Consider the following 27,826-nt stretch of genomic DNA (forward strand, 5'->3'; position numbering starts at 1 on the left):
TTTCTACATCCGTCATATTGCCTTTTCCCTCCGTAAGTGCGTTCTGACCTTTCATCTTCATATCTGTATCATTGCCATTTCCCTTAGGTAATGCACTTTCCCCGGATTTCTCTACAACTTTGCACTCTTTTGGTTTCTCTACTGTGCTCTCCTTGTGGCTTTCTGTAGAATGTGCTTTAGGTTCCGAGGTAGTGTCCAAGGTGGCTGAAGAGCTGCACAAGACCTGATTGCCCTTGGGTGTCACTGATGTGGGAGGATTTGCAGAATTCTGCAAGGCAAGAACACATAGGAAATCAGAGTTTTAGCAATATACTTGCAATTACTGTAACTTTGAAAGAGTAAATCTTTCAGTAAATCATTCAAAGTACTTCTGTAAATTTTTACGGTTTCAACAGTTCTCCGTTCTCTGAATTCATATGCATCTTACACTTGACAGGATCCAAATAATATCAAATAAAACTGGAAATGATCAAAGGGATACTACTCTAATATGAAGAGCACTTACTTGACAGGAAATGGCAATGTCAGATTTTGAAAGTATGGACAGTTCGTTGAGAACTGATAAACACACATCTCATCCATCTAAAAATTCTTCCAGAAAAATAACATTCCGGAATCAGTACATACCACAAATTTTTGAAAATTTCTTCTGTTTATGCAATAATTTATTGAAAAAAATAACTGAAGAAATTTACACCGCTATATATATATATCACTTCATAAAATGCTCAGATATTTTGAAGACAGTGTATTATTGAAGGCAAGAAGTTATCAAAAACAAACAAACATGAAGTACAGAATCATAACTACTGAATTGACAAGAAAGCCTACCTAGATTAAGAAATAAAACAAATAGAGAAATATAAAATAACTTCACCTCCCAAAAAAATCAAATGACAAAATAAGGTGAGAGAAGTCAAATCTATGTAATTAGATGTATACTAGCGGTTGTATGAAATTAAATATATGATGACATTATATTTGTCCAGCTGTATTACTACTTCTATGTATTTCTTGTTTGGGAAGCAGTGCTGTACTCCTCACAAAATAAAAGAAAATATATCTGAAAATCTAGTGAATGAATCCTTCAATTGTCTGATTTGCATGTCACCTTTATAACCTGCTATAATTCCATAATATTTTGCCAAACTGTTTTATAGTTAAACTTTGAAGTATATTTCATATTTGCTTTATTTTTATTCCATTCAACTCAATAAAAAAGTAGACTTTTCCTAAAAAGTATTGAAAACACTTTATTTAAAATGAAAGACCATTGTCAATTGAAAGTGATGAAAACCTGATCAGATCCTCTCTACAGGATTTAATCAAGAAATTAATTTTATAATATACAGTTATTTACACCTTCCTTTTTTGGTAATACTATATAAATCTTTAAAAAAAAACCAATAAAATAATCACCTTCTAAATATTCCTAACTTTTAATGTAAGGACATAGTTATTTGGTAAAATACACTTTTCCTGATAAAATTGTGTACTTGCAGCAAAGCAATAAGATGATTTAGACGGCAGGACGCATCTAATATGCAATCAGCAATACTGTTACATCTGCGTGCATTAAAATTTTACGTAAACTAGAGTGTATGACAGTTCAGATAATGCATAAAAATTGTGGACAATGGCAAAGTAATATCAATTACATTTTTAGTACATTAAAATTTTGTGATTTCTACATGAAACCCTAATTATGAGAAGTAGAAACACAGTGTTGGGCAAAAGGATTTTACACATCCTGTCAATGATTTTTTTGGCAATAAAAAATCTTTGATTGCTTGGGACTTAGAGTGTAAATATATTGTAGAATTTAAGAGTGATCTTTTCTTAAAATGATAGATGCTGACCAACTGATTAAACTTAGCACTTAGCAATCAATCTTAAATTACATTTTGCAATCAATTGCTGGTATCTTTTTAAATCCAAATAAAAATGATGGTGGGCTTTTAATTTTTTCTTGATATTTTTTAATTATTATCTTCAAATGATAACAAGAGGAACGCCTCTGGCAGTCTCGCCTGCATTACGCAATTCAATATAGCAGCAGTAATGCCTTTGTAAACAGCCAATGAATAAACATTCACAGAAGAAAACACTAACATGATAATAAAATATTATATCCATTGACCCAAAATGACCTTTGACCATGATCATGTGACCTACATGTAAGACATGTGCAAAACAACCATTTATACTTGATTACACTTATGTCGATGTTTCATGAGCTAGATCCATAAACTTAGGTTGTGATGCCAATTCAACACAGCCAGAGAGCATTGACCCTAAGAGACCTTTGACATTGGTCATGTGACCTGAAACTAGCACAGGATGTTCAAGAATACTTGATTGCTCTATTGTCCAAGGTTCAAGAACTAGATCCATAAAATTTTAAAGTTATGATGACAATCCCTCAAATTATTCCAACATAGCCAAAGTTTGTTGGCCTAAGTGACCTTTGACCTTAATCATGTGATCTGAAACTTGGGCAGGATCTTTAGCGAAACACTATTACCCTTATGTCTAAGTTTTATGAACTAGGTCCATATAAGTTATGACGACGTTTCAAAAACTTTGGTTAAGATTTCGATATTGATTCCCCCAACATGGTCTAAGTTCAGTGACCCTAAATGACCTTTGACCTTGGTCATGTGACCTGAAACTCAGGCAGGATGTTAAGTAATACTTGATTACCCTTATGTCACAAGTTTCATGAACTAAGTCCATACACTTTCTAAGTTATGATGACATTTCAAAAACTTAACCTTGGTTAAGATTTCAATGTTGACGACGCCAACGCCGCAATCGGAAAAGCGGCGCCTATAGTCTCCCTCTGCTATACTGGTGAGACAAAAATAGACAATTCTTCTGACACCCATAGTCCTCATTGATTTTTTGTCCTTGAAAAATACTTAAAGTCAAATTACTTATGTTCATTATTCTAGAATTGCTATTAATTGAGAAACCTTAAAACCAGAATAAAAGTTAAAACTTAAGCTGTCAATCCTGTCATGGGTATTACTGTAGAGTTACATGTTTTTCATGATGACTAAAATTTTCAACGCCAACATGGAGGAAATTTCATCACGGATAATAGATTGAAAACGCAGCATTCAAAAGTGAAATAATCAGGAAAATACATGTACGCTGGTCACTGAAGTATTAGCTTATATTTAAAATATTATCTACACGAGGAACAGAGTTGGTAAATTTTCATCAGCCATTAATTATAAAGCGAAGAATAATAACTCTCAACCTCCAATTTGTGAGAACCAAAAAATTCTTATTGGTAGAGAAAAATGATAACTTAAACACGGAAATAAAGCTAATAATTCTTATTCATACACAGCCCCTGCATTTTCTATTTAAATTCATCACTTTTTGTAAACATAGTCATTTAAATAAGAACTATGGGGGGGGGGACCAAGCAAAACAGAAACGCAAATGTCACTTTTTTGAAACAGAATAGAGAATTTGACTCTGTCCAATATCCCATTGTTCTAAAACGACTGTCAATCTGAGAAGGCTCCATCCTAATTAGCCAATGCAGGTTTGGAGGTATGTTAAGTTACGCGCAACGTTACGACGATGAGTTACCCCTCCTTGCGCAACATTTGCAACATGTAATAATTTCCTCATTTAAATCAAACATGTCTGTGCATTTCATACAACCCTTATCAAACTTTTAAAAATATAAAATTTTCCGCTTAGATCCATGTTAAACTAAAAATTTGTAATATCAACAAAGATCAGAATATTCCAACTGTAGCCCATGGGAGTCAAAATGATTGATAATCTGATAGAATTGTGGATAACTTTCAAATAGCTTTGTGGAAAATCTCACAGGTGAAGATCAACAAAAGGGCAACTAGACCATTCCAAGTTCACCAAATGGGTTTATCGTGGTAATACTGTTTCAATATCTTGCAATGAGACATGATGGTACAATACCAAGTGGCATTTTCTCTGAAAGTTTCCAAGCAAGTGCCCAATTTGGGCATAATGGACAATAAAAGGCTTTCCAATAACCACAGTGAAATAAAAAGATACAACAGTAATTATCTATCATCATGAATATAAATATTTGTAGACCTTATCTGAATTGTTCTTTGCTAATCTCTCCCTTTCCTCCACCAAGGCTTGCAGAGTGGCCCTCATCCTCGCGATCTTCTCATCGTCGGTCTCTTGCCGGACCTTTGGGACGTTGGTGTCCCCAGATGCCCCTCGGAGAGCCAGGTCTATACCACCGGTCAGCATGCTGTGGACCTTGGACGCTACTTCTTTGATCTGTGGGGGCAGATCAGGCTTGGCAGCTGGAGAGAGAAAAAGTTTCGAGGACATAACACAATTATCATCCAATGGAAGCATAATGGTTTAATTCACACAAAATGGTTTTGAATCAGCTAATTCTTTTCGTTCAATAATTTCAATATGCAGTAGGCACATTTAAGTGGTAACATAAGTAACAAACATGAATATGACTAAAGTGAGCATTCATTATTGGATTTTATCTCAATGTATGTGCTGAAATCAGCATAAATACTTAATATAATCAGCATAAACCAGGGTTTCAAACCATCTTTGTGAATTTGGGCCATATTGATTTCATAAAAGAAGAATAAACATAAATATAAACTCTTTTTTTTCTTGGTTTGTTTTCTTGCAATGTAAATATATGTTTATTTTTGTTTGTGTGAAGCATTTCTAATAAAAAAAAAGTTTTCCTAAAATTATTGACCAACAAATCTTTAACAATAGTTAAAGTCATGCATATTGATAACTGAGCATAAATTAAAGGCAAAAATGCAATTTTTGTAGTGTTCATAGAGTCTAATTCGCAAACTGTGAGAGCCCAGTAATTCATTTTGAGTAATGAACCTAACTTGGAAGCAAATTACAATGGATTAATGTTCATAAGACAATTTTATTGCTGTATCTGGAAATTGAAAATACAGAAAAGTCATTAATAAACAGAGGCTTTGTCTCATTTATTGATATTTGAAAGTTATAGAATTTCTGTGTTCATCTCAATTTTGCTACTTCAGCACAAATATTGTCTACTTTTATGATATGCTACTGGAGAATGTAGAATATGACCAACTGTAAAAACCTTTAGAAAGAAAAAAACAACTGAAAATCTCCCTTCAACTTTGTGATTGTGCATAAAATCTTTCAACTGTTATCATCTATAAATGAAATTGATCTATACCTTCTGGCAGTCTCCTGTCCTGAGATGGTCTATGCTTAGCATTTGGCTGTTGGCTTGTCCAATCACTGCTTGACTGACGTTTGTACTGTTGATTACTTGAAGGGTTAGATGGATGCCTTTGCTGGTGATGAGGCAACTGTGGAGGCCTTTTGGAACTGGATTCCATTCCCCTTGGAGGTCCTTTAGGAGGACCCCATTCTTTACTTGACCAGTGCCCATGGGGCGGATGACCGACTTGATCTGTCCTTGCCCCGGTTGTTGCTGGTACTGTTGGTGTCCAGGTCGATGATGTTGTGACAAATGAGCGCTACGTGGAGGACCCCTTGGACTTTCTTGGCCGACAGACCGATGCTCTGTTCTTGATGACTGTTGCTGGAACGGTTGGTGTCCTGGTCGATGATTTTCAGGCAGATTGGAACTGGGTGGAGGACTACTTGGACTGTCTTGGATGACAGGGTGATGCTCTATCCTTGCTGGCTGTTGTTGAATATGATGATGTCCTGACTGATGAGATTCTGGTAGATTGGAACTACTAGTAGGTGGAGGACTGCTTGGACTGTCTGGGATTAGAGACCGATTCTCTAGTCCTGATTGATGTTCTATCAGATAAGAACTTGGTGGAGGGCTACTTGGACTGTCTTGAATGAGAGACGGACTCTCTCTCCTTGCGAGTTGATGTTGATACTGTTGGTGTCCTGATAGATTATGTTCTGGCAGATTGGAACTAGGTGGCGGACTGCTTGGACTTTCTGGGATAACAGTTTGATGCTCCGTCTGAATGGGTTGTTGCTGGTGCGGCTGGTGTCCCGTTTGATAATGTTCTGATGGACGGGAACTGTGTAAATGATGGCTCGGGCTTTGTCTACCCACATGGGCATTTGGCACTTCACCAAGTTGCAATTGTTTATGATTTTCAGGTGGGTCTCGCTTGGCATGGATCTCTTTGGTTTCAACCGAATGTCTCCTTTGGTCTTTTGGGTGAATAGGTTTCGGATGGGAATGATCCCAAGATTGCTTATTGCCAAGTTGATCTCTATTCCTATCAGTTAAGTTTTTCCAGTCTTGTCTATCGGTGGAAGGACGTTTATCTATGGGTGATGCTGAAGGCTTTGAATGTAATGCTGTTCTTTGGTTGCTTTGCAGACTGTCCATCTGCTGTGTCCTGGGCATGAACACATTCAAATTTTCATCCACTTGCTCATCAGGACTCGCTGGAGACATTACTGAAACTTTCTCCACCTCATCGTCATCTTCTGGTTCTACTGAGGATTGTTCTACAGATTGTTCAAAGGATGGCTGCCTGGGTAAAGCTACAGGCACAGGGCACTCCTCTTTGTCTCCTTTGACACCAATGCTCTTCAGTTCTTTGTTCTGCTCATAGAAGAGCTTGGCGAGGGATGACTGAAACCTCAGCCGCTTCAGGTGGTCCTTGTCAATATCATGAATTGGAGCGGATTCCAGGTTTGGCTTTACTTGATGTCTTGGTTGCTTCACAGTAATATCTGTTTGAAAATGAAAAAAATAAAAATTACTTTAACTCTAAGGCTAAGCCAAATTTTATGTCAAGTATTAACCTTAAAAGGACTGGGAGGGGGCATGATGGGCCGCAAAATTTTAAGACTTTTTTCTTTGAAGTCTCGAACAACTTTTGAGACCAAATTTGTGAAACACAGGTATACCATCGCGACGCCACGTGACTTTTTAACGAGGCAATGTCATGCCAAAAATGGCTCATTTTTCTACTTTGTGTACAAAGTCTATGGGAGATAAAATTCATAAATGGGAGATTATTTTTCGTTCCAATTGGTCTGCTAAATTAATTTAGTTTTTAAATGGTCTCTAATAATTTCAATTGAAAAAAACAAAAGATTCACACGAACGGCGGCCGAGATCAGAAGGGGGGGGGGGCATCATGCCCCCCCATCCTCAATACATCTCAAATATCACAGTCCTTTTAACCCTAACTAGGCCGGGCTTTTTGGGCTGTTCTGTAGCCAGGGGGGGGGGGGGAGAACTCGGCTGCCAATCACGCGAGCGCCGCAAAAATTTGCACGCTGGTAGTGTGTGATGTAATCTACAAGGCTGTATGGTAAAATTTTCCAAAATAAGGAGATTTTAATTTATATTAATTAATTATGCTAATTAATGCATAAATCATTCTTTTTGCTCTAATTCACTAAGTGAAGCTCCTAGAATGCTAATTTTTAGTAAAAATATTCTTTGTAGCATTCTTAACAATGGCAATTGAAAAAAGACTTTGGTTTGGAAATCATTTTCTTATGTATTTTGTTTTATGAATTTCTTATGTATTTCTTTGTTTTTCAACCTTTTGTTTTTCTTTGTTTTTTCACCAGATTCATTGCACAACCTTTTTGAAGCATAATTATGCTAAAATCAATTGATTTCAGCCGTTTAAAGCAAAAATAATCATATCTTTATGAATAAGATGAGAAAACTCAATTTGCATTGACTTTGTACACAAAATCACATTTTGGAACAATTTTTGGTCTGACATGCACTTACCAAATGTTGCGTAATTTCGGAACCGCATACCCGTGCATCGCAAATTTGGTCTCAAAAGATGCGCGAGACTTGAAAGTGTAAACTCAAAGTGGCGTGGTCAAAAAATTTCGCGAGGCGGAATGATAGCAGAAAATGTTGAGGGGGGTTGATTTAACCCCCCCAGTCAGTTTAGGGTTAAGGGTTAACAACCATGCATTCTGAAATGTATCAGACAACATAATATATGGCCAACAGCAGAAATATAAATCAATTTCAGTCACATACAATTTTTTTTTCTAAAACAAAAATTAATGTTGAAAGATTTAACTACTGTGACAGAAGAATAGTCATCAGAGCTACTTAAGCTGTCTAATGACTGATCATGATACAAGGTGATGACTAATATTTTACTTTTTCAGGTCAGAGCTACCTAACCTCTTAGGGATTGACCATGTCAACTGTAATAGGGATTGACCATGTCAACAATTTTGTCATGTGAGATCTATCAAATACAGTATGCCAGGTGATTGATTGTGACAACTAATAACCATTTTGTCAAGTTATCAACATCTCAGGTGGTTGTTTATGATAGCTAATAGCTATCTAGTCAGGTGACTTATATACTATAACATATCAAGTGTTGGGTGATACTTTTCACACATGTCAGGTGACCAATGGCAGCTAATAACAATACATGTCAGGTGACAGTTATCAACATGTCAGGTGATTGTTTTTGACAACTATTTTGTCAGGTGACAGTTTATAACAACCAATAACCATTCCTCAGGTGACTGATCACAAGACAAAACTAACCTGTAAGGTGACTGACCATCGGCACACATGATTCGACAAGGCAATGCATGATTTTAGGATGTGAGGTTGAGGTCAGTCCTAGATTTTGAGTCGTCCTGCCAGTCGGCAGGATGTATAGGAGCACTCTGTCCCCTAGATCCTTCTTCAGTACCTACGAGAGGAAAAACAATAATTGCCTCATCAAATTCTATTTAAATAAAAATCCTCTTTAATAGTAAGAAATATTAAGAAATATATCAAGTTTTCTATTAAAAGGAATAAACCCAGTTGGTGTTTTCAAAAAGTTTTGAATAACTTTACACACAGCTGATGCCTCTTCTTGAGAAAAATTATACACATGTATATACCTATGTAGCTGACTTAACTAGAGGACATGTTCTAGTTATATGTAAAGCCGTTCGTAACTTTACAAACAGCTTTATGAAACACCCAACACGGCGAAGCAGGGTTTATTAACTTGAATGACTTTGTGGGGCTTACACTTACTAGGATACCAATCATAAATGTACTTGAAAAAATATATCTTTCTCTTTCTCTTGCAAGGCTATTCTTATGGGATATACCACCTTGGTGTATCAAGGGCAATGGAGGAGTAGGGAAACCAAGAGACTAGAAAACCTATTGTCAATGTAAATGTTTCTGTAACAAATTATTTATTACGGTGTAGGGTTGTTAACCCTACGCCCAACCTGGAGGACTTTGTACTTTGTACATAGGAAAAGGTGCAATACACTTAACTTATGGTTCAAGCAATTCATGAAGTGAAATAAAAATTAAGAAAAAATGAGGTTGAGACAAGGTTGAATATTTTATAGAATTCCCCATAAGCAATTAAAAGACAATGCCAAAAAATACAGACATCCAAACCCCTATGAGAAGCCTTCCTGAAATGATTTGCTTCCACTTTGTACTTTGTACATAGGAAAAGGTGCAATACACTCAACTTATGGTTCAAGCAATTCATGAAGTGAAATAAAAATTAAGGAAATTGAGGGTGAGACAAGGTTGAATATTTCATAGAATTCCCCTAAAGCAACCGCACAAACAAAGTGTATTTATTCTTTTAACTAAACTGGAAACATAATTAATGTTAAAGTTGGATTATTCATATGGCAAACGGATTTCAAATTATAGCTCATATTTCTATCGCTAGGATAATCAAGCAACAGTATATATATACAGGGACAGTGATTTTCCGTTTCAAAAAATTGCCTTTTCAATTTCAGAAAATCTCAAATTCCGTTTCAGCATGTCAGAAAACAGAAATTCCGTTTCCCCATAGACTTTGCACACGGAAAAGTGACAATTCTGTTTACACATTGAATAGCAAAATCACACGTACGCTCACACTGGTCAAAATTTCTATCTGCTACTGTACCAACAACACAATAGAATCTGTTCTAATTGGATCTATGCGGGTATATATAATATTTTAAAAAAGACATTTAGCATGCATACTGTTCCTCACCTTTCACCTTATTAGCATTATTTCACAGTGAAATGATATTTCATCAATAATTTTGTGGGTTTTTTACCTCATTATCATCAGTCAACGGCTTTTGCCAATCTGCCATCTTGGATTTTAAGGCCACGATATCATGCTGTTACATCTTCAAACGTAGAGGGCAGCAACACAAACCGTGTAGTAGGAACGATATGTGTACAGTGAAGCCCAATCCGGCCGGCCAGGTATGGGGCGGGGTACAATCGAGTGTGCTGTCCGTGCTGATATCGAGTGCAGTCACGATGTGTGAATTGTCATGATCATAGCGAAGTGAGATCGTGTTTTCTGGGGTTTTGTGGCCATTTAATATTCTTATTTTGTTGTGATTTTTTAGTAATTTCTGTCGCTATTCTGTGTATTTTGAGGGAAAATATGTTTTCCGTAATTTTCCATTTGAAATGCCACTTTCCGTTTCAAAAGGACCTTTCCGTGATCGTGGAAATCACTGTCCTATATAATATATATATATATATATATATATAATATATAAAAAGATTAATGTGGTTCTTTATGACAAAAATAAATCCCACTGTGAAATACTCGGCAAATACATTATCAATTGGAGTGATGAACTCAACTTACCAATTCTTTTTCTGAGAGGTAATTCAGAAATCTTGAATATACTGCATCATCTAGACTCAGTGAAGTGTAGCTCAGCATACCAGTAGTACTTGCCGTTCGCTTGGGCTATCAGAAAATAAATCAGAGATTTTTTTTAACAATACCATAGTCAAAGCTCTTGGGACTCCAGGAATGTTTGTCCAGAAGAAATTTTACTAGGAACAGGTATACAACAATTATTTTTTTTACAGATCAGGGGGTGTTTCACAAAGATTTAAGTGTGACTTAAGTTGCACTTAAATGCTGACGTGTACATAATATGCAATGCGCAATCTTATTGATAGATACGCAGTAGTGCGTGTCCTCATGACACGATTTGAATAATGTTGTCAAGCCTTTCATACCGTATGCAACTCTGTATTCAAGTGTGACTCTAAGTCATATTTAAATCTTTGTGAAACACCCCCCAGAGCATTCTCACTTACATATATTATGCATACATGAGCAGCAACTGATCGAACAGTTGGTCATTAGTTATCATGAGTAACAAATATGTTCATGTATGTAATGACCTTTGTGACCTTTGACCTCATGATCCCTAAATCTGTTAAAATTATTGTCAAACGATCAACAAAATTTTGAAGGGAATCCCTCAAACAGTTCTTAAGTTATGGCAGGAATGAGATATTTCAATGTATACGATCTTTAATCATGTGACCCCAAAACTTAGTAGTTCCTCATCATATTATCGTCATATCACTCCTGTAAACAAACTTGAACCAGTTTAATATGGAAAGGTTCTTTAGTTATCATGCAATTGAAAACAGGATGGATGGACATCTGGATGACCTGAAAACACAATGCAACTGGCAACCACTAATGGTGGGCAGTGTCACAACAACACCTGTGGAAAACTGCCAAGGATTGGCCTGAGAACTCACCTTCTTTGACTCTTGAAAGCACTGGAACAGTTCCTGTAAAGACCTTGTTTGGTAGTCTTAATTCTCTTATCCTCACTGCTTTTAATGCTTTCAAGGCTTCTGGCCTGTACGTCAATGTAAGAATCAGATATATGTGGGATAGTAATGAAGGAAATGAGAGAGGTTGAGATGGTGGATAATAACAAAAATTGGCATTTGAATAGCGCCATCTATCTAGAAACAATCTATCTTCTTATTATTATTGTTACCCAGGTCTTAGCTCAAGCTCCCCATTAGCGCTTGTGCATTTAAGAAATTAATCCTCCCGGGTACCGATTCACCTTACCTGGGTTGAGTGCAGCACAACGTGGATAAATTTCTTGCTGAAGGAAACATGCCATGGCTAGGATTCGAACCCACGACCCTTTTTGAAAGGGGACAGCCAAAACCACTAGAACACGATGCACCCACATATCAGTGGATCAGTTTCTAGACTTTGTACCAAAAGTTCAAGGTTAAAATCCCTCCACTGCACTTGTTAAACTTTAAATGGAAACTCAATAAGCGCCCAAGCAGTATTTCTAAGAATTAAGTTTTGAAACTGTTGTTGGAATGGAGGGTGTACATTCATTGTATGCCACAGGAAAGATCTGTAAAGTGCACAAAGACATTCCTATGGATAACACTATATAAAGGCAGAATATCATCATCATTTGGTCTCATTCATCAGCAGACTGAAAAAAAAACCAGTGCCATTATTAGGACATGAGTTTGAAATTGAAAAGAAAGATGACACATTGGTCCTTATTCTGAAGTCAGGTTTGATTTAAACTCTGGTTTAAAGTTAAGTAGACAATACTATGGATAGACAATACTGGCATAAATCTGTAACAGTATAATTTTTAATGGATCAGCTCATTTTACTCAAATCAATCTGCTTCGGAAGGAGAAATGAGATAGCTTTCTTCACCATTCAACAGTAAGGAAAAGAGCACAATAAACATAAAAAACATAAAATGTAAGGAAATTTTGACATTTTTGGGTTTCCGTAATTTTAGCAGTGTTGAACCATGGTTTAAGTTAAACCTGTCTTCAGAATATGGGACATTGATTTTAGAACTCACATTTTGCATGGCATGAAGGAAAGCCCGAATGAGACGAGAGACACACGGCAGCTGTTGCCATTCTTGTTGAGAAGCTGACCTGACCAAACTCTGTAACTCCTCTCAGAGTACTCATTATATTTCTCAACTGTAAAGAGAAAACAATCAACTGATATCATTGATGTTAAGGCTTGTTAAAACATATTGTCCTATATATGCCAGGATCTGATGACCTGGATAACAAAATATCTGTAATGCATTTAGAGATGTTAGGAGCTATATCAAAGGAGAATATTACCGTCTTTCAAATAAGTATATGTATATTGCTTATCATCTCTACCCTTTTCGATCTTTCCTACATTGATAAGGGCAACTTCCTAATGAAAAAAAAAATGTTTCACAGACTAAACAGCCTGTCTGCATGTGAATACCCATCACAAAGATCAGCGAAATGGATTGAGATAGGTGTTTGATTGGAAATGAATTGTTCTCTGAACTACCAACTCCAAAGATACAATTATCAATCTAAAGTCCCCACTGAAAAGAACGATGGGAAGATACGTACTGAATGGCCTGTCTGCATCACTTATCGTCTTCTGGGTAAAGATTTCATCTCTCGGGAAACACGGAGCTACGACAGCTATACCCACGGTGTCAGGGACAGAGATGTTTCTGGTTGGCGTGGATTCATTCGAAGAGGCTACAGGAGTTCTGTATGCATAGTTGAAAAAAAAAATTGAAAAGGAATTTGTAGTAATCTGACAATGGACTGTTAGCATAGTAAAGAGGTAATTGAAACGAAAGTTGTAATTGTAATGAAATGGGTATTGTGAAGTTTGCCTGTGATCCAACCGACACGAGAGAAGCTACAGCTCGCCCAGAGTTTTGAGGTTTAAGTCCTGGTAACGTATTTTGGATGGTGAATTTACAGGTCAATCCCAGAGGTAAATAATCATACTCGATTAATACATGTCTGTTAAAACTCGATTACACACACTTTTAAAACTATAAGGATCTGCTTCTGATCTGATAACATTACAAAAATATACATGTAACAGCACTACTCTCACCTTGCAATTAGAGGGTCATGGGTTAAAATCTAACAAGAATATTCACCCACATTATGCTGCACTCCACCCATTAAAGATAAGAACCCCTCAAAAAATTGTGAACACCAAAAGTGATAACTAGCTTTAAAAGCTGGGGTAATAACTGTGCCCCTTCAACAGCTAAAAAAGTGGATGTGTGTGCAGTATGGATTATCCTATAATACCATAATCATTTGTAATAATTGGGCTTGTTCACCTGTTGAAACTGCTGGAGGATGATGCTGTTGAAGCAATGCCGGTATCCGAGTAGGTGAAGTGTACCACGGCGAATGGACAAACGTTCCTCGGTCTCTTCCGGAACTCTACTTCATCTTCATCAAAGTCATAGATAAAGAGCTGTCAAACACATTAAAACAAAACTCTGTTTAAAGGCTAGAAAGTATTGGCATCACTTGACACTTGGATATCTCAACACAGCAAAAAAAAAACATACACGTTATCTCATGTTCTCTGTTCAATTACTGACGAATGTAGACTAAGCATTACCTTGTGAAAGACCTTCATTGGTCAAAATCCAAGCATAATTTGATTTTTGCAGTGATGTGTAAAATAACAGATGCAAGTGGAAAATTAAGATCTTTATGACACCCCCTGATCATAACAATATGCCAAAAGATGAACTATATAATAACTTATATAACTTATATTTTGTTATACTTATAATAACATATACAGTCCGACCTCTTTATCCGGCCTCCCCTTATCCGGATCTCTCTATTATCTGGACACACACTTGCCAAGATTTTTTTTTCAATTCAATCTATCACGTGAGGAAATGAGATTTCAATCTAAACGATCGATTTAATTTCCTTAAAAATACCGCCTATAATTTGCACTGACACTGCAGTGAATACTGTCTGTACGCCCACTACAAAGGATAACATGTAGCTACGACGCGCCGTTGGGCCGGCAGCAGCTGCGTGTATTCAATACTGGGTCTCCCAGATCTGGATAAATCCTTATCCGGATTGGAGCTGGAGTGGTCCCAACGTGTCCGGATAAGAGAGGTCAGACTGTGTATATAGCCGGGTAATAATAATAACAACGCGCCTCGGAATAAAATATTTCTAGATAGATGGCGATATATAAATGCCTGATTATTATTATTATATATTCAAGCTTGCACAACACACTGGAGTAGCTCACCTCTGATGAATCAAAGAGACGATGGATGGCACTGCTGGGTATATCCTCCCCAGAGTTCTTGGCCACATGGCAGTCATAGTTAGGGGTCGGTTCCAAGATCTCTGAAGCTCCATACACAAGGGGTACAGCTTTCACTTTACCCTGCAATAATTAGAATTAATTTGACCTTGTTAAAGTGATTGGCTAACATTGATTTGACTTTTTAAAAATCTGAGCTAGAAGGTCACACTTGTCACCTGTGTGTGTGATATGTTACAAAAATGGGTCCCAGAAAAATCACATCCGGAAATCATTATTTAGTGCTTCAAACAGTAAAATATAAAGTGACCGTACATTAATGTGTTCAATTTAAGCGTCTTTAAGACACCTAATTACAAAATTAGGTTTTGCATTGAATTTTAGCTTTTCATTCTCAATAATGGTTGTTATCAGGGTATTTTTTGTTCTAATACATGTTCTTGTTCACATGTTTCATCTTGGTTTGAGAATTTTTTAAATTGGCTGCTCACAAAGTTAAATAATACCTTTAATTGATTAAAAATACTAACCTCTGTTATCAGTGCTGCTTTGTCCTACAAAATAAAGGCATTTTCTTATCACCACTCTTAAATCATAACTAATAAATGAAATTGCTGTACAAGTACTATTGATACATGGAGATATGTTGAGTTAAAAAAAGCACAATTAAGAAATGAATAATCAAAATAACCTGGAAAAACTTGTTTTCTTGGGATAGGAAACTGATAATTTAATGAAAACAATTATCACCATCGTCATCATCATCACCATCACAATCATCATCATCATCATCACCATCGTCTCCATCATCATCATCATCATCATCTCCATCATCACCATCATCATCACAATCACCACATCCACCACCACCATCACCATCATCATTATTATCAATAATTACAATACCTTCAGAATCTTAAATAGTATGAGTTTCCCTTCATTTGGCACTCCATTGCGATGTAATACATCAGAATATCGACAGACATGAACACCTGATTAGCAATGAAAATAGAATTAAATTAAAAAATTGGAGTAAAATATACAAAAAGAATTAACAAAATTATTTAGGGGATGCTCGATACGTTTTATCAGTAGAACATTACCTTAATATCTTCATTTATTTTTCAAATGAAATAGTATAAATGTTCCTTGAAAAATGCAGAATATTTTGGTAATTAACCAAGGATCATTATAATTCAGAATAATACTTCAGTAGTCAGGAATGATAGAAAAAAAGTGGGGAAAATTATTTGTTGCAAGTATGTGATCATCATATTTTACAGAGACAAATCTATAAACAGGGCTTCACTAATTCAAACTACACAAAATGTTTTTCAAAAATGTCATACAGATTTCTTTATCAGTTTCAGAATTTTGAAACTTACCCACCATTGGACTGCCTAAATAGGGCTTTATAGATAATTCAAAAAAAAAAAAACAGTTTGTGAAAAATGTCATACAGATTTCTTATCAGTTTCAGAATGTCTACACTCACCCATCTTTGGACTGCCTAAACAGTGCATGTTTTTTCTCCTTTTTGTTCCAGCATGTAGAGATTCTTCACTTAGTTGTTTTGCCTGCATTATAAAAATAAATAAGAGTAAACTAAATAAAACATGAGACAGGAAATAAGTTGAGAATTGACTTTTGCTTTATATGCAATTTCAATCTCGAGCATTTACATGTAGAGATGTTGTTTCAATTTATACAATATTTCACGACGAAAAAAATGAATCAGGAGCTAACAAGGGTGATTCATTATTGTGCCCTCAACTTTTGTTATTTTTCGTGATGGTGCATGAATATTCTTGATTTTTTTAAATTATGGTTTTTACAAAACATAAGAAACCATAAGTATGAAATATATATAATTTTCTAGTGGTTAAGTCTCTTCGTTCAATTTGAGGGATGTGGGTTCCATGCCCAGCCATGGCGTGTTTTCCTTCAGCAAGAAATTTACCCACATTGCGCTGCACTCAACCCAGGTGAGGCAAACGGGTACCGGCAGGAAGTAATTCCTCAAAAAGCCGTGAGCACCGGAATAGGTAGACTAGCTTTATAGCCGGGGTAATATAGGAGCGCCTTGAACACCTACAATTAAAATGGTGGATACATGCCCTATACAAATCCTTAATATGGTAAGTATAACCCTTTAACTATAAAAACATGAACCCATGACAAACCCATGCCAAAGGAATTATCATGTGCTTCAAATGCTTTAGGAGTGTGCAAGTGACGGAAATGGCAGATTATTTTCTCTTGTCATAAAATGTAGTGTATATAGTACTACACAATCATGATAATTATGTTATTTTCAAACATTCACAGTCCTGCTTCTTTATTGATCCATAATATGAAAATAATAATGAGAATCTAGCCCATTATTAATGCAACCTTGTACAAAACACCCTCCAATAGGCATTAGACGGCTTGTATTCAAGAATTTTTCTATACATGAACGTGTAGAACATTTTCAACAATAATGCATGATATTCCAAAAAGACCACATGCCTAGGCACAAAACACATACTGAAGACGAATTCACTTTTCATTGTGTTCTTTGAAGCATAACCTAGGAGTCTGAGTTCTTTTGTGGTTGTATATCATTGTAATGTCTCTGTGTATGCACATATGTCAGCATATATTGGCTACACAACAAACCACATGTAAAAGCAAATGAGTGATTAATTTACCAATAAATGAAAATCTGCATTACTGTCATTATTGTTCTCCTCTTTCTTTTCCTCTGCATTCTCTCTGTTGAGATGCCAAATAAGTAATAACTTGTAAAGCACAAAATATACTAAGCAAATTGCTGCTTACCTTCTCATCTGCGTTTACACAGAGAAACGCATAACTCTCGCTAAGCTCTTTTTCGTTTCGGCCAGCATCTTTCATCTCTCTCTTCTTCTCTATGAACTGCACATAATTTGAAAAAAATATGGTTATTTCATAAAAATAAAAAAATCTCACACCATGTAATGCAATTTTTTTTAATTAGATCTAAAAGATGTATAAATTAATATTTGTAAGTCCAGGAATCTGTTTAGTTTTTTTTATTTTCTGGAAGGGATTCCAGGTCATAATCTTTAATTCCACTGTAGCATCATTGACTTTCATATGAAGTACGAAAGGAAAATATTAATATTACATCTTTTGCATCATTTACATTGCCTGGAAAATACAATAAATTCACTGAAAACGGGTCTTCAGCATTTGTCATCGAGAACATAAAAAGCAAGCCATGTTTAATTTGTTGAAAATCATTAAAGATGTTTAATCTGTAAATACGGCCAAACATAAAACCTATGACCTAATCACAATGATAATCCTGATCCTTTATACTAAAATGAATAAACAACTTGGTGATACTCCTCCCCCAATATATTTCCAGCACTATCTAATAAGACAAAATTTAAACACATGTCCACTTTTAAAGGAGCTGCACACATGTTCAAGATCACTGCCATTTAGAAAAAAAAAAATCTTCAAGAGCTACAATGCACACTGCACAACATCGATAAGGAGAGTATCAATTCATAATCAATGCAGGATACCTCTTTCTTTAATGCTGGATTGTGGACAAGCTGTACTTTTTCATAGTTGAACTTATTCTTGGAAGATGAATCTCTGTACCCTTGCTGGATAATGGGCAGGACCTCTCTGAGGTATTCACTGGAATCTAATTCAACTTCATTCAGCAGCTCTGTTGGGAGAACAAAAGAGAATCATTATTATTTTAAGAGTTGAAATTTGCCTTATTTAATATATTTTTATTTACACTTTGCTTTCCATACTTTTCTTTACTTCCGATTTCTATACCATTGTCACACACCTGTTTCTCTCATTCCTTAGTTTCTACATCACATCATTCCATTGCCATTCCAACTCGATGCATCTTCACATGTTTCTATTGTCCTTTTCTCATTTACATTCAGAACATTCTTCTTCATTCATATCATCTTATCTCATCCTCATTGGTTCACCTTTCACCCTTGGTTCTTCCACTTTTCTGGGTTCTTCCATTCTCTGTTTCTCTATTGGTTGAATTTATCATGTGACATTATTTTTGAATATATTTGAATGTATAATTTGTAAAGGCAATGCCTTGTGAGGTCTAGATTGCAGACCAATAAATCAGAGCATCACTGGACTTCATTTTGTCAACATCTTTATTTTGAGTTTAGTTCAGCTTCAATTATATTTTAGGTTCTTCTTATTTGGTGCTTCTGGCTGTTTGATATGATTTGAGTTTGCTTGTTTTACGACTGATTTTGTGAGGTGTATCTTTGAACATTCGGCCACTCTACATTATGATATGCGGGAAAGTACTTAAGTCTTTGTGACTGAACTTTGATATTTCATTGGGCTTTCAATATCTATATTTTCAGGGCAAGGGCACTTTTTCTAGTACATACCTGTAAATTCATGTATAAAATAAACAAGTAGAATGCCTCTAGCAGTCTCGCCTGCATTACGCGATTTGATATACACCTGTAGCTCAGTGGTGACTTTTAATAACAGCTATTGAATTATTCAGTAATTCACAAAACAAAACATTCATATAATGATATATTATATCCACTGACCCAATATGACTTTTGACCGTGATATGTGACCTAAGACGTGTGCAAAACAACCATTCATACTTGATCACCCTTACATGTATGTCTATAATTTAATGAATGAGCTCCATAGATTTTATTAGGCTGGGACTTTCAGGTTTTTTTCTTTTCAGGTACCCGTGGTAATTTTCGGGCGGGTACCCGGGTACCCGAAAATCATGTCGCTCGAATATGACTGGTGGAAAAACCCCATAGGTGACGTCATCAAGCCAATGCGATATGCAAGCCAATTAATGAATGAAATATAGTAAGCATGCGCATTGCAAACCTCCCGTGCCCCACGCAGTATTCAATCGAAACAAGTCTGCAATACTCTGTCACCTCGTACCAAAATCGACCTAGAATTCCACTTTTCTATATTTCATATGAATTATAAAAGGTATTCTCAGAGGATCTGTTTTCTCACCGATACCGCACACGGAAGCAAATTTTTTTTACTTCTTGCTATTCTGTCAAAATCTTACGAAGTAGCGTCGATATTACATCGTGTTCTTGAGTTTGTAAAATCTATCGCTACGTGAACAAAGTCAATTGATTTCCGGGTTTCGGAGCGTCAAATGCGCCAGCCAATCACGATCGTGTTACCATTTTCGGTTTATGATGAACTGAAAATGGTATCAAGAACGTGATTGGCTGGCGCCTCGTATGCAATATCGACGCTACTTCGTAAGATTTTGACGGAAAAACACGAAGTAATAAAATTTGCTTACCTGCGTGGTATCGGTGAGAAAACAGATCCTCTGAAGAATTTCTTTCATAATTCATATGAAATAAAGGAAAGTGGATTCTAGGTCAATTTTGGTACGAGGTGACAGAGTATTGCAGACTTGTTTTGACGGAATACTGCGTGGGGCACGGGAGGCTTACAATGCGCATGCTTACTTTATTTTCATTCATAAATTGGCTGGATGACGTCACTGCGCTGCAAAAGAAACATGGCGACAATTGAACGATCTCAGTCACATCATCATCACTTGAAAAACTAGTATATTTATGGATATTTCGAGGGTAATTGGTGAGATTCAAAATGAGACTTGTGTACTTTTGTGATGAGTTACAATCATGTCTTACACTACTCAATACAATATCAAATGTATGTTATACTGGTGAGCAATTTTCGGGTATCGGGTATTGATTTTTCTATCCGGGTACCCGAGGCTTCCGGGCGGGACCGGGTTTTAGTCCCAGCCTAGATTTTATATAATGTTATGACGCCAATTCAAACAATTACCCCAACCAACCAAAGTTCAATGACTTAAATGACCTTTGATCTGAAACATGCACAGTATATTCGGGATTACATGGTTCTAAAGTTTCATTAACTAGTTCATAAAAATTCCACAAATACCCCCAAAATTACCAAAGTTTGTTCACCTTTGACCTTGGTCATGTGTGACCTAGATCTCACACAGGATGTTTAAAGATACTTGATTGTTCTTATGTACAAATTTCCTGAATTAGATCCATATTCCATAACATATGTAGGTTATGATGACAATGACACAAATATCCCCGACATGACCAACGTTTGTTGTCCCCAAGTGACCTTTGAAACTCAGGCAGGATGTTCAGTAATACATCTACACCATTACCCTTACATGTATGTCTAAGTTCCATCCCCTAGGTCCATATACTTTCTTTTTTAAGTTATGATGACATTTCAAAAACTTAACCTTGGATAAGATTTCGATATTGATTGACCCTTACATGGTCTAAGTTCATTGACCCTAAATGACCTCTGACCTAGGTCAAGCAGGATACAATTAATACTTGATTACCCTTATGTCCATGTTTTTATTTTTTGAATACATTTGTGCTGTAAATTTTGTACCCAATAGAAAAGTGGCCTTTTACGTATCAATTGATAAAACGATTGGACCTCTATAAATTGAAATCTGACTTTTTTGTGCAAAATCATGTTAGACAAAAAGTTTTTTTGGGGGGGAACGTGAGAAAATTTGTTGATGGTAACAACAGTGCCATCATGGCTTTTGTCATGAAAAAAAAAAAAAAACGATTGCCAAATCGTGGATCCAATAGCGTCAGCCAGTGAGCCACACAAATGATACCATACATGTGCGGTATTTCAATTGTGACTGATAAGGCAAAGTATTGGCAATGGTATTGCGCCTCCTTTCCAGGGCAACAGCTATCAGAAAATTTTTCTTGCGGTCCTCATTTTTTTTCTAGCATTTCGTGAAGAAAAGGCAAATTATCACCACAACACACACCAAACATTGTTATATATAATATGCACCGGCACTAGCCTATCACTCACTCCATGAAAGTACCAATTTCAACTAAAAAAATCCCCTCTTACGAGTCAAATTTTGCGATTAAAAATGTGGAATCTGCGCTATATTTTTAGAGCACGTGGCGGCTTAGCTCAAATTTAAGAATCGGGGTCGCCAAAAAATGTGCTAACAAGGCAAAAGCAATTTTGTGTCTCGCCCACCTATGAAAATAACCAGAAATATCGTGATTTGCGAGGGCACGCAAGAGAATTATATCGAAACTTCATTGTGAAATGACTTGGATGGAATTACACTTGTCATAAGAGTCTTGCATGTAAACTTTAACGTTGACCTGAAAACGACCTTTGACCTAACCATGTGACCTCCAACTGCAGAATAACATGCAGGTCCCCCAAGTCCATCTACTATCCAAGTTTGGTAGAAATGCGACTTACGGTTGCAAAGTTAGGTGTCGTAAGAGTCTTGCATGTAAACTTTAACGTTGACCTGAAAACGACCTTTGACCTAACCATGTGACCTCCAACTGCAGCATAGAAGGAAGGTCCCCCAAGTCCATCTACCATCCAAGTTTGGTAGAAATGCGACTTACGGTTGCGGAGTTACTGTAAACGCTGTTATTTTCGCGGGATTAATATTTCGCGCTCGGGCGGCTTCAAACATATTCGCGGGTTTTTAAATTCGCGCTGCACACTCCATAATCACAAAGTCACTTCCTTCTTGCCATCTGTGAATAGTTTCAATTAAAATTTCAGCAACGAAATTGTATTTTCTGATCATAATTTTAGCTCTAGGGTCGCATAATTCAGCATTGTTTTGATCTAATCATGAGCTTTGTGACATTTAGCGCAACTATTCTTTGCGGGGCAGACATCGGGAAAGGCAAAAGGGAGGCGCTGCTAGCTGCTGGCCTGGGATAGACGGCCGAGCACCGGGTAAGGATCGGGGGACTACAGCTATTCGAAGTGCATGGGATCAATCAACAAACATGGGCGATCGACCCAACGTCTTCTCAAAAACTAAACAGATCTAAACACTCACCAATCAAATAGCAAAAGCAATTTATATTTCAACCAAAATCATAATTTAAATACCGATCTGCGACTGTTAAAAAATGATCGCATTGCTTTTAAAATGAATTCTCGCGATGCACATATTGGGGCTAAAGCTTGCTTGTGTAAATGCCGCCCTCTTTAGATCAAATTATGCAATCTCTTTGCCAAAACGATACACGCAATTGAACCGCAACGATACATGCAATTGAACCGCGGTTCAAAACTTGCATTAAAATAGATGCTCATAAATTCGCGTGTTTTTAAATTCGCGCTCGCCGATCTTGCCGCGAAATGCGCAAAAATTTCCACCCAGCGAATATTTCCACTTTTACAGTAGGTGTCTTAAGAGAGTCTTGCATGTAAACTTTAACGTCGACCTGAAAATGACCTTTGACCTTATCATGTGACCTCCGACTGCAGCATAACATGCAGGTCCCCCAAGTCCTATCTTTTCAACCAGCATCAAGAAATCGCCAGTTTGCAAGCAGAGGTCTCCAAAAAGGTAAGTAAAATGTGATACCAACCGAATATATGACATTTTAACCTCCATCTGATATAATTATCTTACCTTTTTCTGCTTGATTTCTTATCTAAAGCCTTGCAAAACGATTGTGCGCAAATTAAGGTCACACTTTTTTAGCTGAGCGCGAACTAGTAGATCGCCATGGAATTTTGAGATTGCGATACCAGCGAAACCCTTGACTTACTTTATAATTCCGTCAAGTGAATTTGACTTTGGGATCTTGCCTTCTGTTTGGTATTTATTATTTTGATTAATTTTGTGTGAGCTGAGAGAAATTTTTTATTGAAAATCAACTTCATGATAACTTTTGAAATGTGCGCAAATTATGGTCATCCCATCTTACATGTATTGCGAGGTTAGTATAGACCAGTTCGTAGTTACTTCAGGGACAATTTTGGTCAAATGACCTTTTATTTCTTTCATTATGATAGGCAGATTTCAAAGCAAGATATTATGTAAACTTGCCTTACATAGCAGGATGAAGAAATTGAATAGACCAGGGGACTAGAATAGCACACCAATGAACACTTTATGAAGGTATTTGTTGCATTCCTACTTTGAATGCATATCATCGCATGTTGCACAATGTACTAGGCAAACTGTGAAATACCAGTCGTTCGTGGACGCATTGTTGTTTTTTGTGGATGTAAATAAAAACCACAATTCAAAAGAATATATGAATAATCAAGACATCAAGTTGGTGCTTATCTCATTAGATTTTAAACCACCATGTCACTTTAGTACAAATGACCTTCCTCTGATCATGCGTAGAATCTTTTAATGCGTACGTATGGGAGTACAGTGACGCTTCCATTGTAATGGTAGTTAAAACAGCGTGTTTATAGGATGAAATAGTAATTCGTATCTAAGAAAACATTTTCAGTACCGGTACATAACTTACTTTTCAAATTGAATTCTTTTTAGGTCTAAATTTGTTTCCATAAACGCAGCAGAGCTCAGGACCATGCTAGCGATCTGACTCTGTTTGGGGCCGGCAATGACCGCATGTGTAATATTAGTAATAGTACGTTTGCAATGGCTACCGCTCGCACCGTACCGCGCGACCAACGAGAGTGTAGAAATGTCGGACATGAAGTTTTATCCCATGTACCGTACCACCCATGGTTTCAAATCATCTCGCATGCGAAGGATTCATATGCACCTGGTGCACGCGAATCTTTCACACCCTTTTTACTAAAATAACTATGACTTTACATCATAGCTAAGAATTCTAATTGTGCTATGACACTTACCGAACCATATGTTGCAAAAGCGCCCTCTAGGTGCATTCTGAATGAGGCATTGAGTGTGCTGGCTAGAATTGCAGGGCGACTGTGGAGGCATTGCTTTGTATTGTTTTTGTATGTCCAAGGAAAAGTTATTCCCCATTGCATCATTGTTTTTACGTAGTTGAATGTTTATGGCAGCTATATAGACTTGAAAAAAATTCTCACTTGGTAATCTTGCGACTCTGTGTGCTACTGGAACTTTGGCCTTTCTTTCAACCTCTTGCTATTCACATTTACAGGTATCATACCACTCTAAAATGTATTCATTCCGATAGAGCAACATTTAAACTATATTGTGGTGAAATTTGAATGAAATCTACTGACGCTAAAGATGTTTTTTATGTCCCTGTTTCGGCGGCGTCTGTTATTTTGGGGCACTTCCATATGCAAATGCATGCGCACTGCTGTTTTCTATTAGTGCACCTTGGTCCCAGTTAAGATCACAACTTTTGGCTTAAAAAACAAAGAAATACATAAGAATTGAATAGGCGATTTATATGACCTTAAAACTGCAATAACTTTCTTATTTCTGGAGCTATTGAGATAAATGAGGTGTTAAATTAAAGGTCTTGATGAGCTCTAAATGATGTCATGAAGAAAACACCTTATTTCTGAGATCTATTTTTTTTGCAACATACCTACATATGGATCGTTTGTTGACTTCTCTTTGCTGTTTTTTAAAATAAAATAAGAGCATTTTTCGTGATCTTCACGTAGATACCTCCTGCTCAGCGCGGATTTCAATTTTTGCCTATAGAGGGCGCGCGATATTATTCACAAGCCAGTAGGCACTTAAGAACCAAGTTTGAAAGGATACTCGTAAAATTACGTCACTCTCGCCGATGAATATTCATTAGATCGTGGTCGTGCGTGTTCAATACACACTGAGTGCATGCATGCAGAGAGTTTGTATTGAACACGCACGACCACGATCTAATGAATATTCATCGGCGAGAGTGACGTAATTTTACGAGTGTCCTTTCAAACTTGGTTCTTAAGTGTCTACCGTTTGTTTACGGTTTCGCAACTTGTACTGCTAGCTGCATTCTAGGCGATCAGCATTATTTTCTTGCTCGTTCAATCCACTTTCATCATCATCTTGTCAAAAGATGGCGTACTTTACCAATAAGTATATATACATGAGATGCAACCTGTTGATTTTTGGTACAATTTCCTATTATGCGCTGACGACTTGAATCGAGAATGTTCGATAGGAAAAATTGCTTTTCGATTGTTGTTTGCGTACTTTCCACCGCAGTATTAAGGATAACTAAGGACGGATCGAACGGTTGATATTTGGAGGTAGGCGATAAAAACACTTTTATAAATAATTTCTAATTCCGTTTTATAATGAACTTTAAAATACGAACAAAAATAACATAATATTGAAAGGTTTGGCGTGTTTCATTCCCTCACATTCGTGTGATGAATGAAAACGTCAAAGTCCACTATGAAATCACATGCGTTGTGCGAGGTTAGTATTACTAACCTCGCATGTTGTGTGAGTGGTACCGTACAGGATTTAGGGCTAGATATTTTGGAAGGAAAGTAGAAATCTCGGGTGTGAAAGTTTCAGGTTTTGGCTTCCGTCGTGTGGGTCAGTGACCAGGCTTCGTATGAGAGTAAGCTTACGTTAGTAAATGATTTTTTTACTCTCGAAGCCTCCTGGCAAGGCAGGGGCTGTGCGCTGTCGAATTGCAGCCGCAAAACTTGGCGATACATGATTTTATTTAAAATTGGTCTAGTAATCAGTAGAGGCGCTGGTCAGAAAATTGGGATCGTCCCAGTTTACAGGGACTGTCTCAGTTTATAAGGCTTTCTTCACACAAGAAATCTAGGAAAGTTCATTCACCTGTCAAGTGCCGACACCAATCAAGTGTGCTAGTGCTAGTCAATGTAAACATATCAGGTTTCATAACAAGATTATTGGAAGGCCGTAAGTCATGGAAAATAGACGGTGAACTGGGGGGAATTGAGGTCACTGAATCTATTTTTAGCACTCTCAATTTCCGTAATTGCTGTCTTTGTCCCGTAGGGGGAAGTGAAAAAAAACGTCTCCATGAACAAGGACAGTCTCAATTTATCAAGACATGATTTGTCTTTGTTTATGAGGATATCCTTGTGTTCTGGGACAATCCCAATTTTTGGACCAGCGCCTCTACTGGTAATCATGGCCAATTTAGGTGAAAATAAATATTGCAATTAAAAATAGACAAACACCGATACAGATTTCATTTTGTGAAAACTGAAAAGACATCTTATTCTTAATCTTATTCATGTTTGTTATTGCACTTGCAGAAAACAAAAAAAAACATCAAATTTATTGGCAGGTTCATCATAACTAGACATAAGACATAACTTCTAAAGATTAAGAAGACAGAAAATGAGAAATTCTGAGAAAATAATTGAAATTAATTCATACATTATTACCTTTCTGTTTCTTTGGGATTTTGAATTTATTTACATTTAACCCAGGCGAGGTTCTTCCTGAATGACTGCTGCCTTTCTTCATGTTGCCAGTCTCCTTGGTCTTATTTTGTTGTTCGTTCCCGAACTTTGTTCATTCCATGCACGTGACGCATTCACAACACACGGCAACCCATGTCCATCTCGTCGTGATCCTATGCGCTGCTCGGGGCGAAGACGCGAGTCGAGAGCAAGACGGATGGTTTCTGAACTTTTGATTTTGGAGCTATAAAATATGGGCGGCCATAAGTGCCAAAATTACCGATTTGAGAAATATATATGTACCGTTGAAAATAAACTAAAATGCAGAAATATATCTAAAAATAAAGAAATTTTTTAAATAATTAAGATAACAAAAAAATAGAAATTCACAGAATCAAACATTAGTGCAGAAATAAGGACAAACACAAAAACAAGACAATCGCAAAGAATAATAAATGATAAAAAAATACGTAGATAACCATATAATTGAACACAATCACAGAAATATAGGTTCATGCAGGAATAGAGAAAGACTGAGAAATGTAAAGACATTCATAGAATTAAATACAACTTCAGAAATAGACAACCGCAGAATTGAAGAGAACTACAGGAATAATAGAGACGTCAGAAATAAAGACATTTTCAAAAATATAGACAGCCAGAGAATTGTAGACAACCTAATAAATATAGACAATCTCAGAATTTAAGAAAACTTCAGAAACATAAACAACAGAAATATA

General features: G+C 36.5%; 1 protein-coding gene across 1 annotated transcript in view; it reads right to left on the reverse strand.

The window, feature by feature from the left end:
- LOC121412125 overlaps positions 1-27,198 on the reverse strand; it is a gene marked incomplete at its 5' end in the record, with an annotated part of 43,001 nt that extends 15,803 nt beyond the window's left edge. The window contains 17 exon segments of the mRNA XM_041605030.1: positions 49-268; positions 4,102-4,322; positions 5,219-5,458; positions 5,965-6,720; positions 8,534-8,684; positions 10,620-10,682; positions 10,684-10,724; positions 11,540-11,643; positions 12,643-12,769; positions 13,187-13,332; positions 13,927-14,066; positions 14,877-15,017; positions 15,801-15,886; positions 16,390-16,471; positions 17,718-17,813; positions 18,452-18,600; positions 27,069-27,198. Coding sequence (XP_041460964.1) covers positions 49-268; positions 4,102-4,322; positions 5,219-5,458; positions 5,965-6,720; positions 8,534-8,684; positions 10,620-10,682; positions 10,684-10,724; positions 11,540-11,643; positions 12,643-12,769; positions 13,187-13,332; positions 13,927-14,066; positions 14,877-15,017; positions 15,801-15,886; positions 16,390-16,471; positions 17,718-17,813; positions 18,452-18,600; positions 27,069-27,198 — 2,893 coding nt within the window.
- Positions 27,199-27,826: the final 628 nt, after the last annotated feature.

Source organism: Lytechinus variegatus, chromosome 3, assembly GCF_018143015.1.
Source record: "Lytechinus variegatus isolate NC3 chromosome 3, Lvar_3.0, whole genome shotgun sequence".
In the NCBI taxonomy this organism is placed as follows: domain Eukaryota; kingdom Metazoa; phylum Echinodermata; class Echinoidea; order Temnopleuroida; family Toxopneustidae; genus Lytechinus; species Lytechinus variegatus.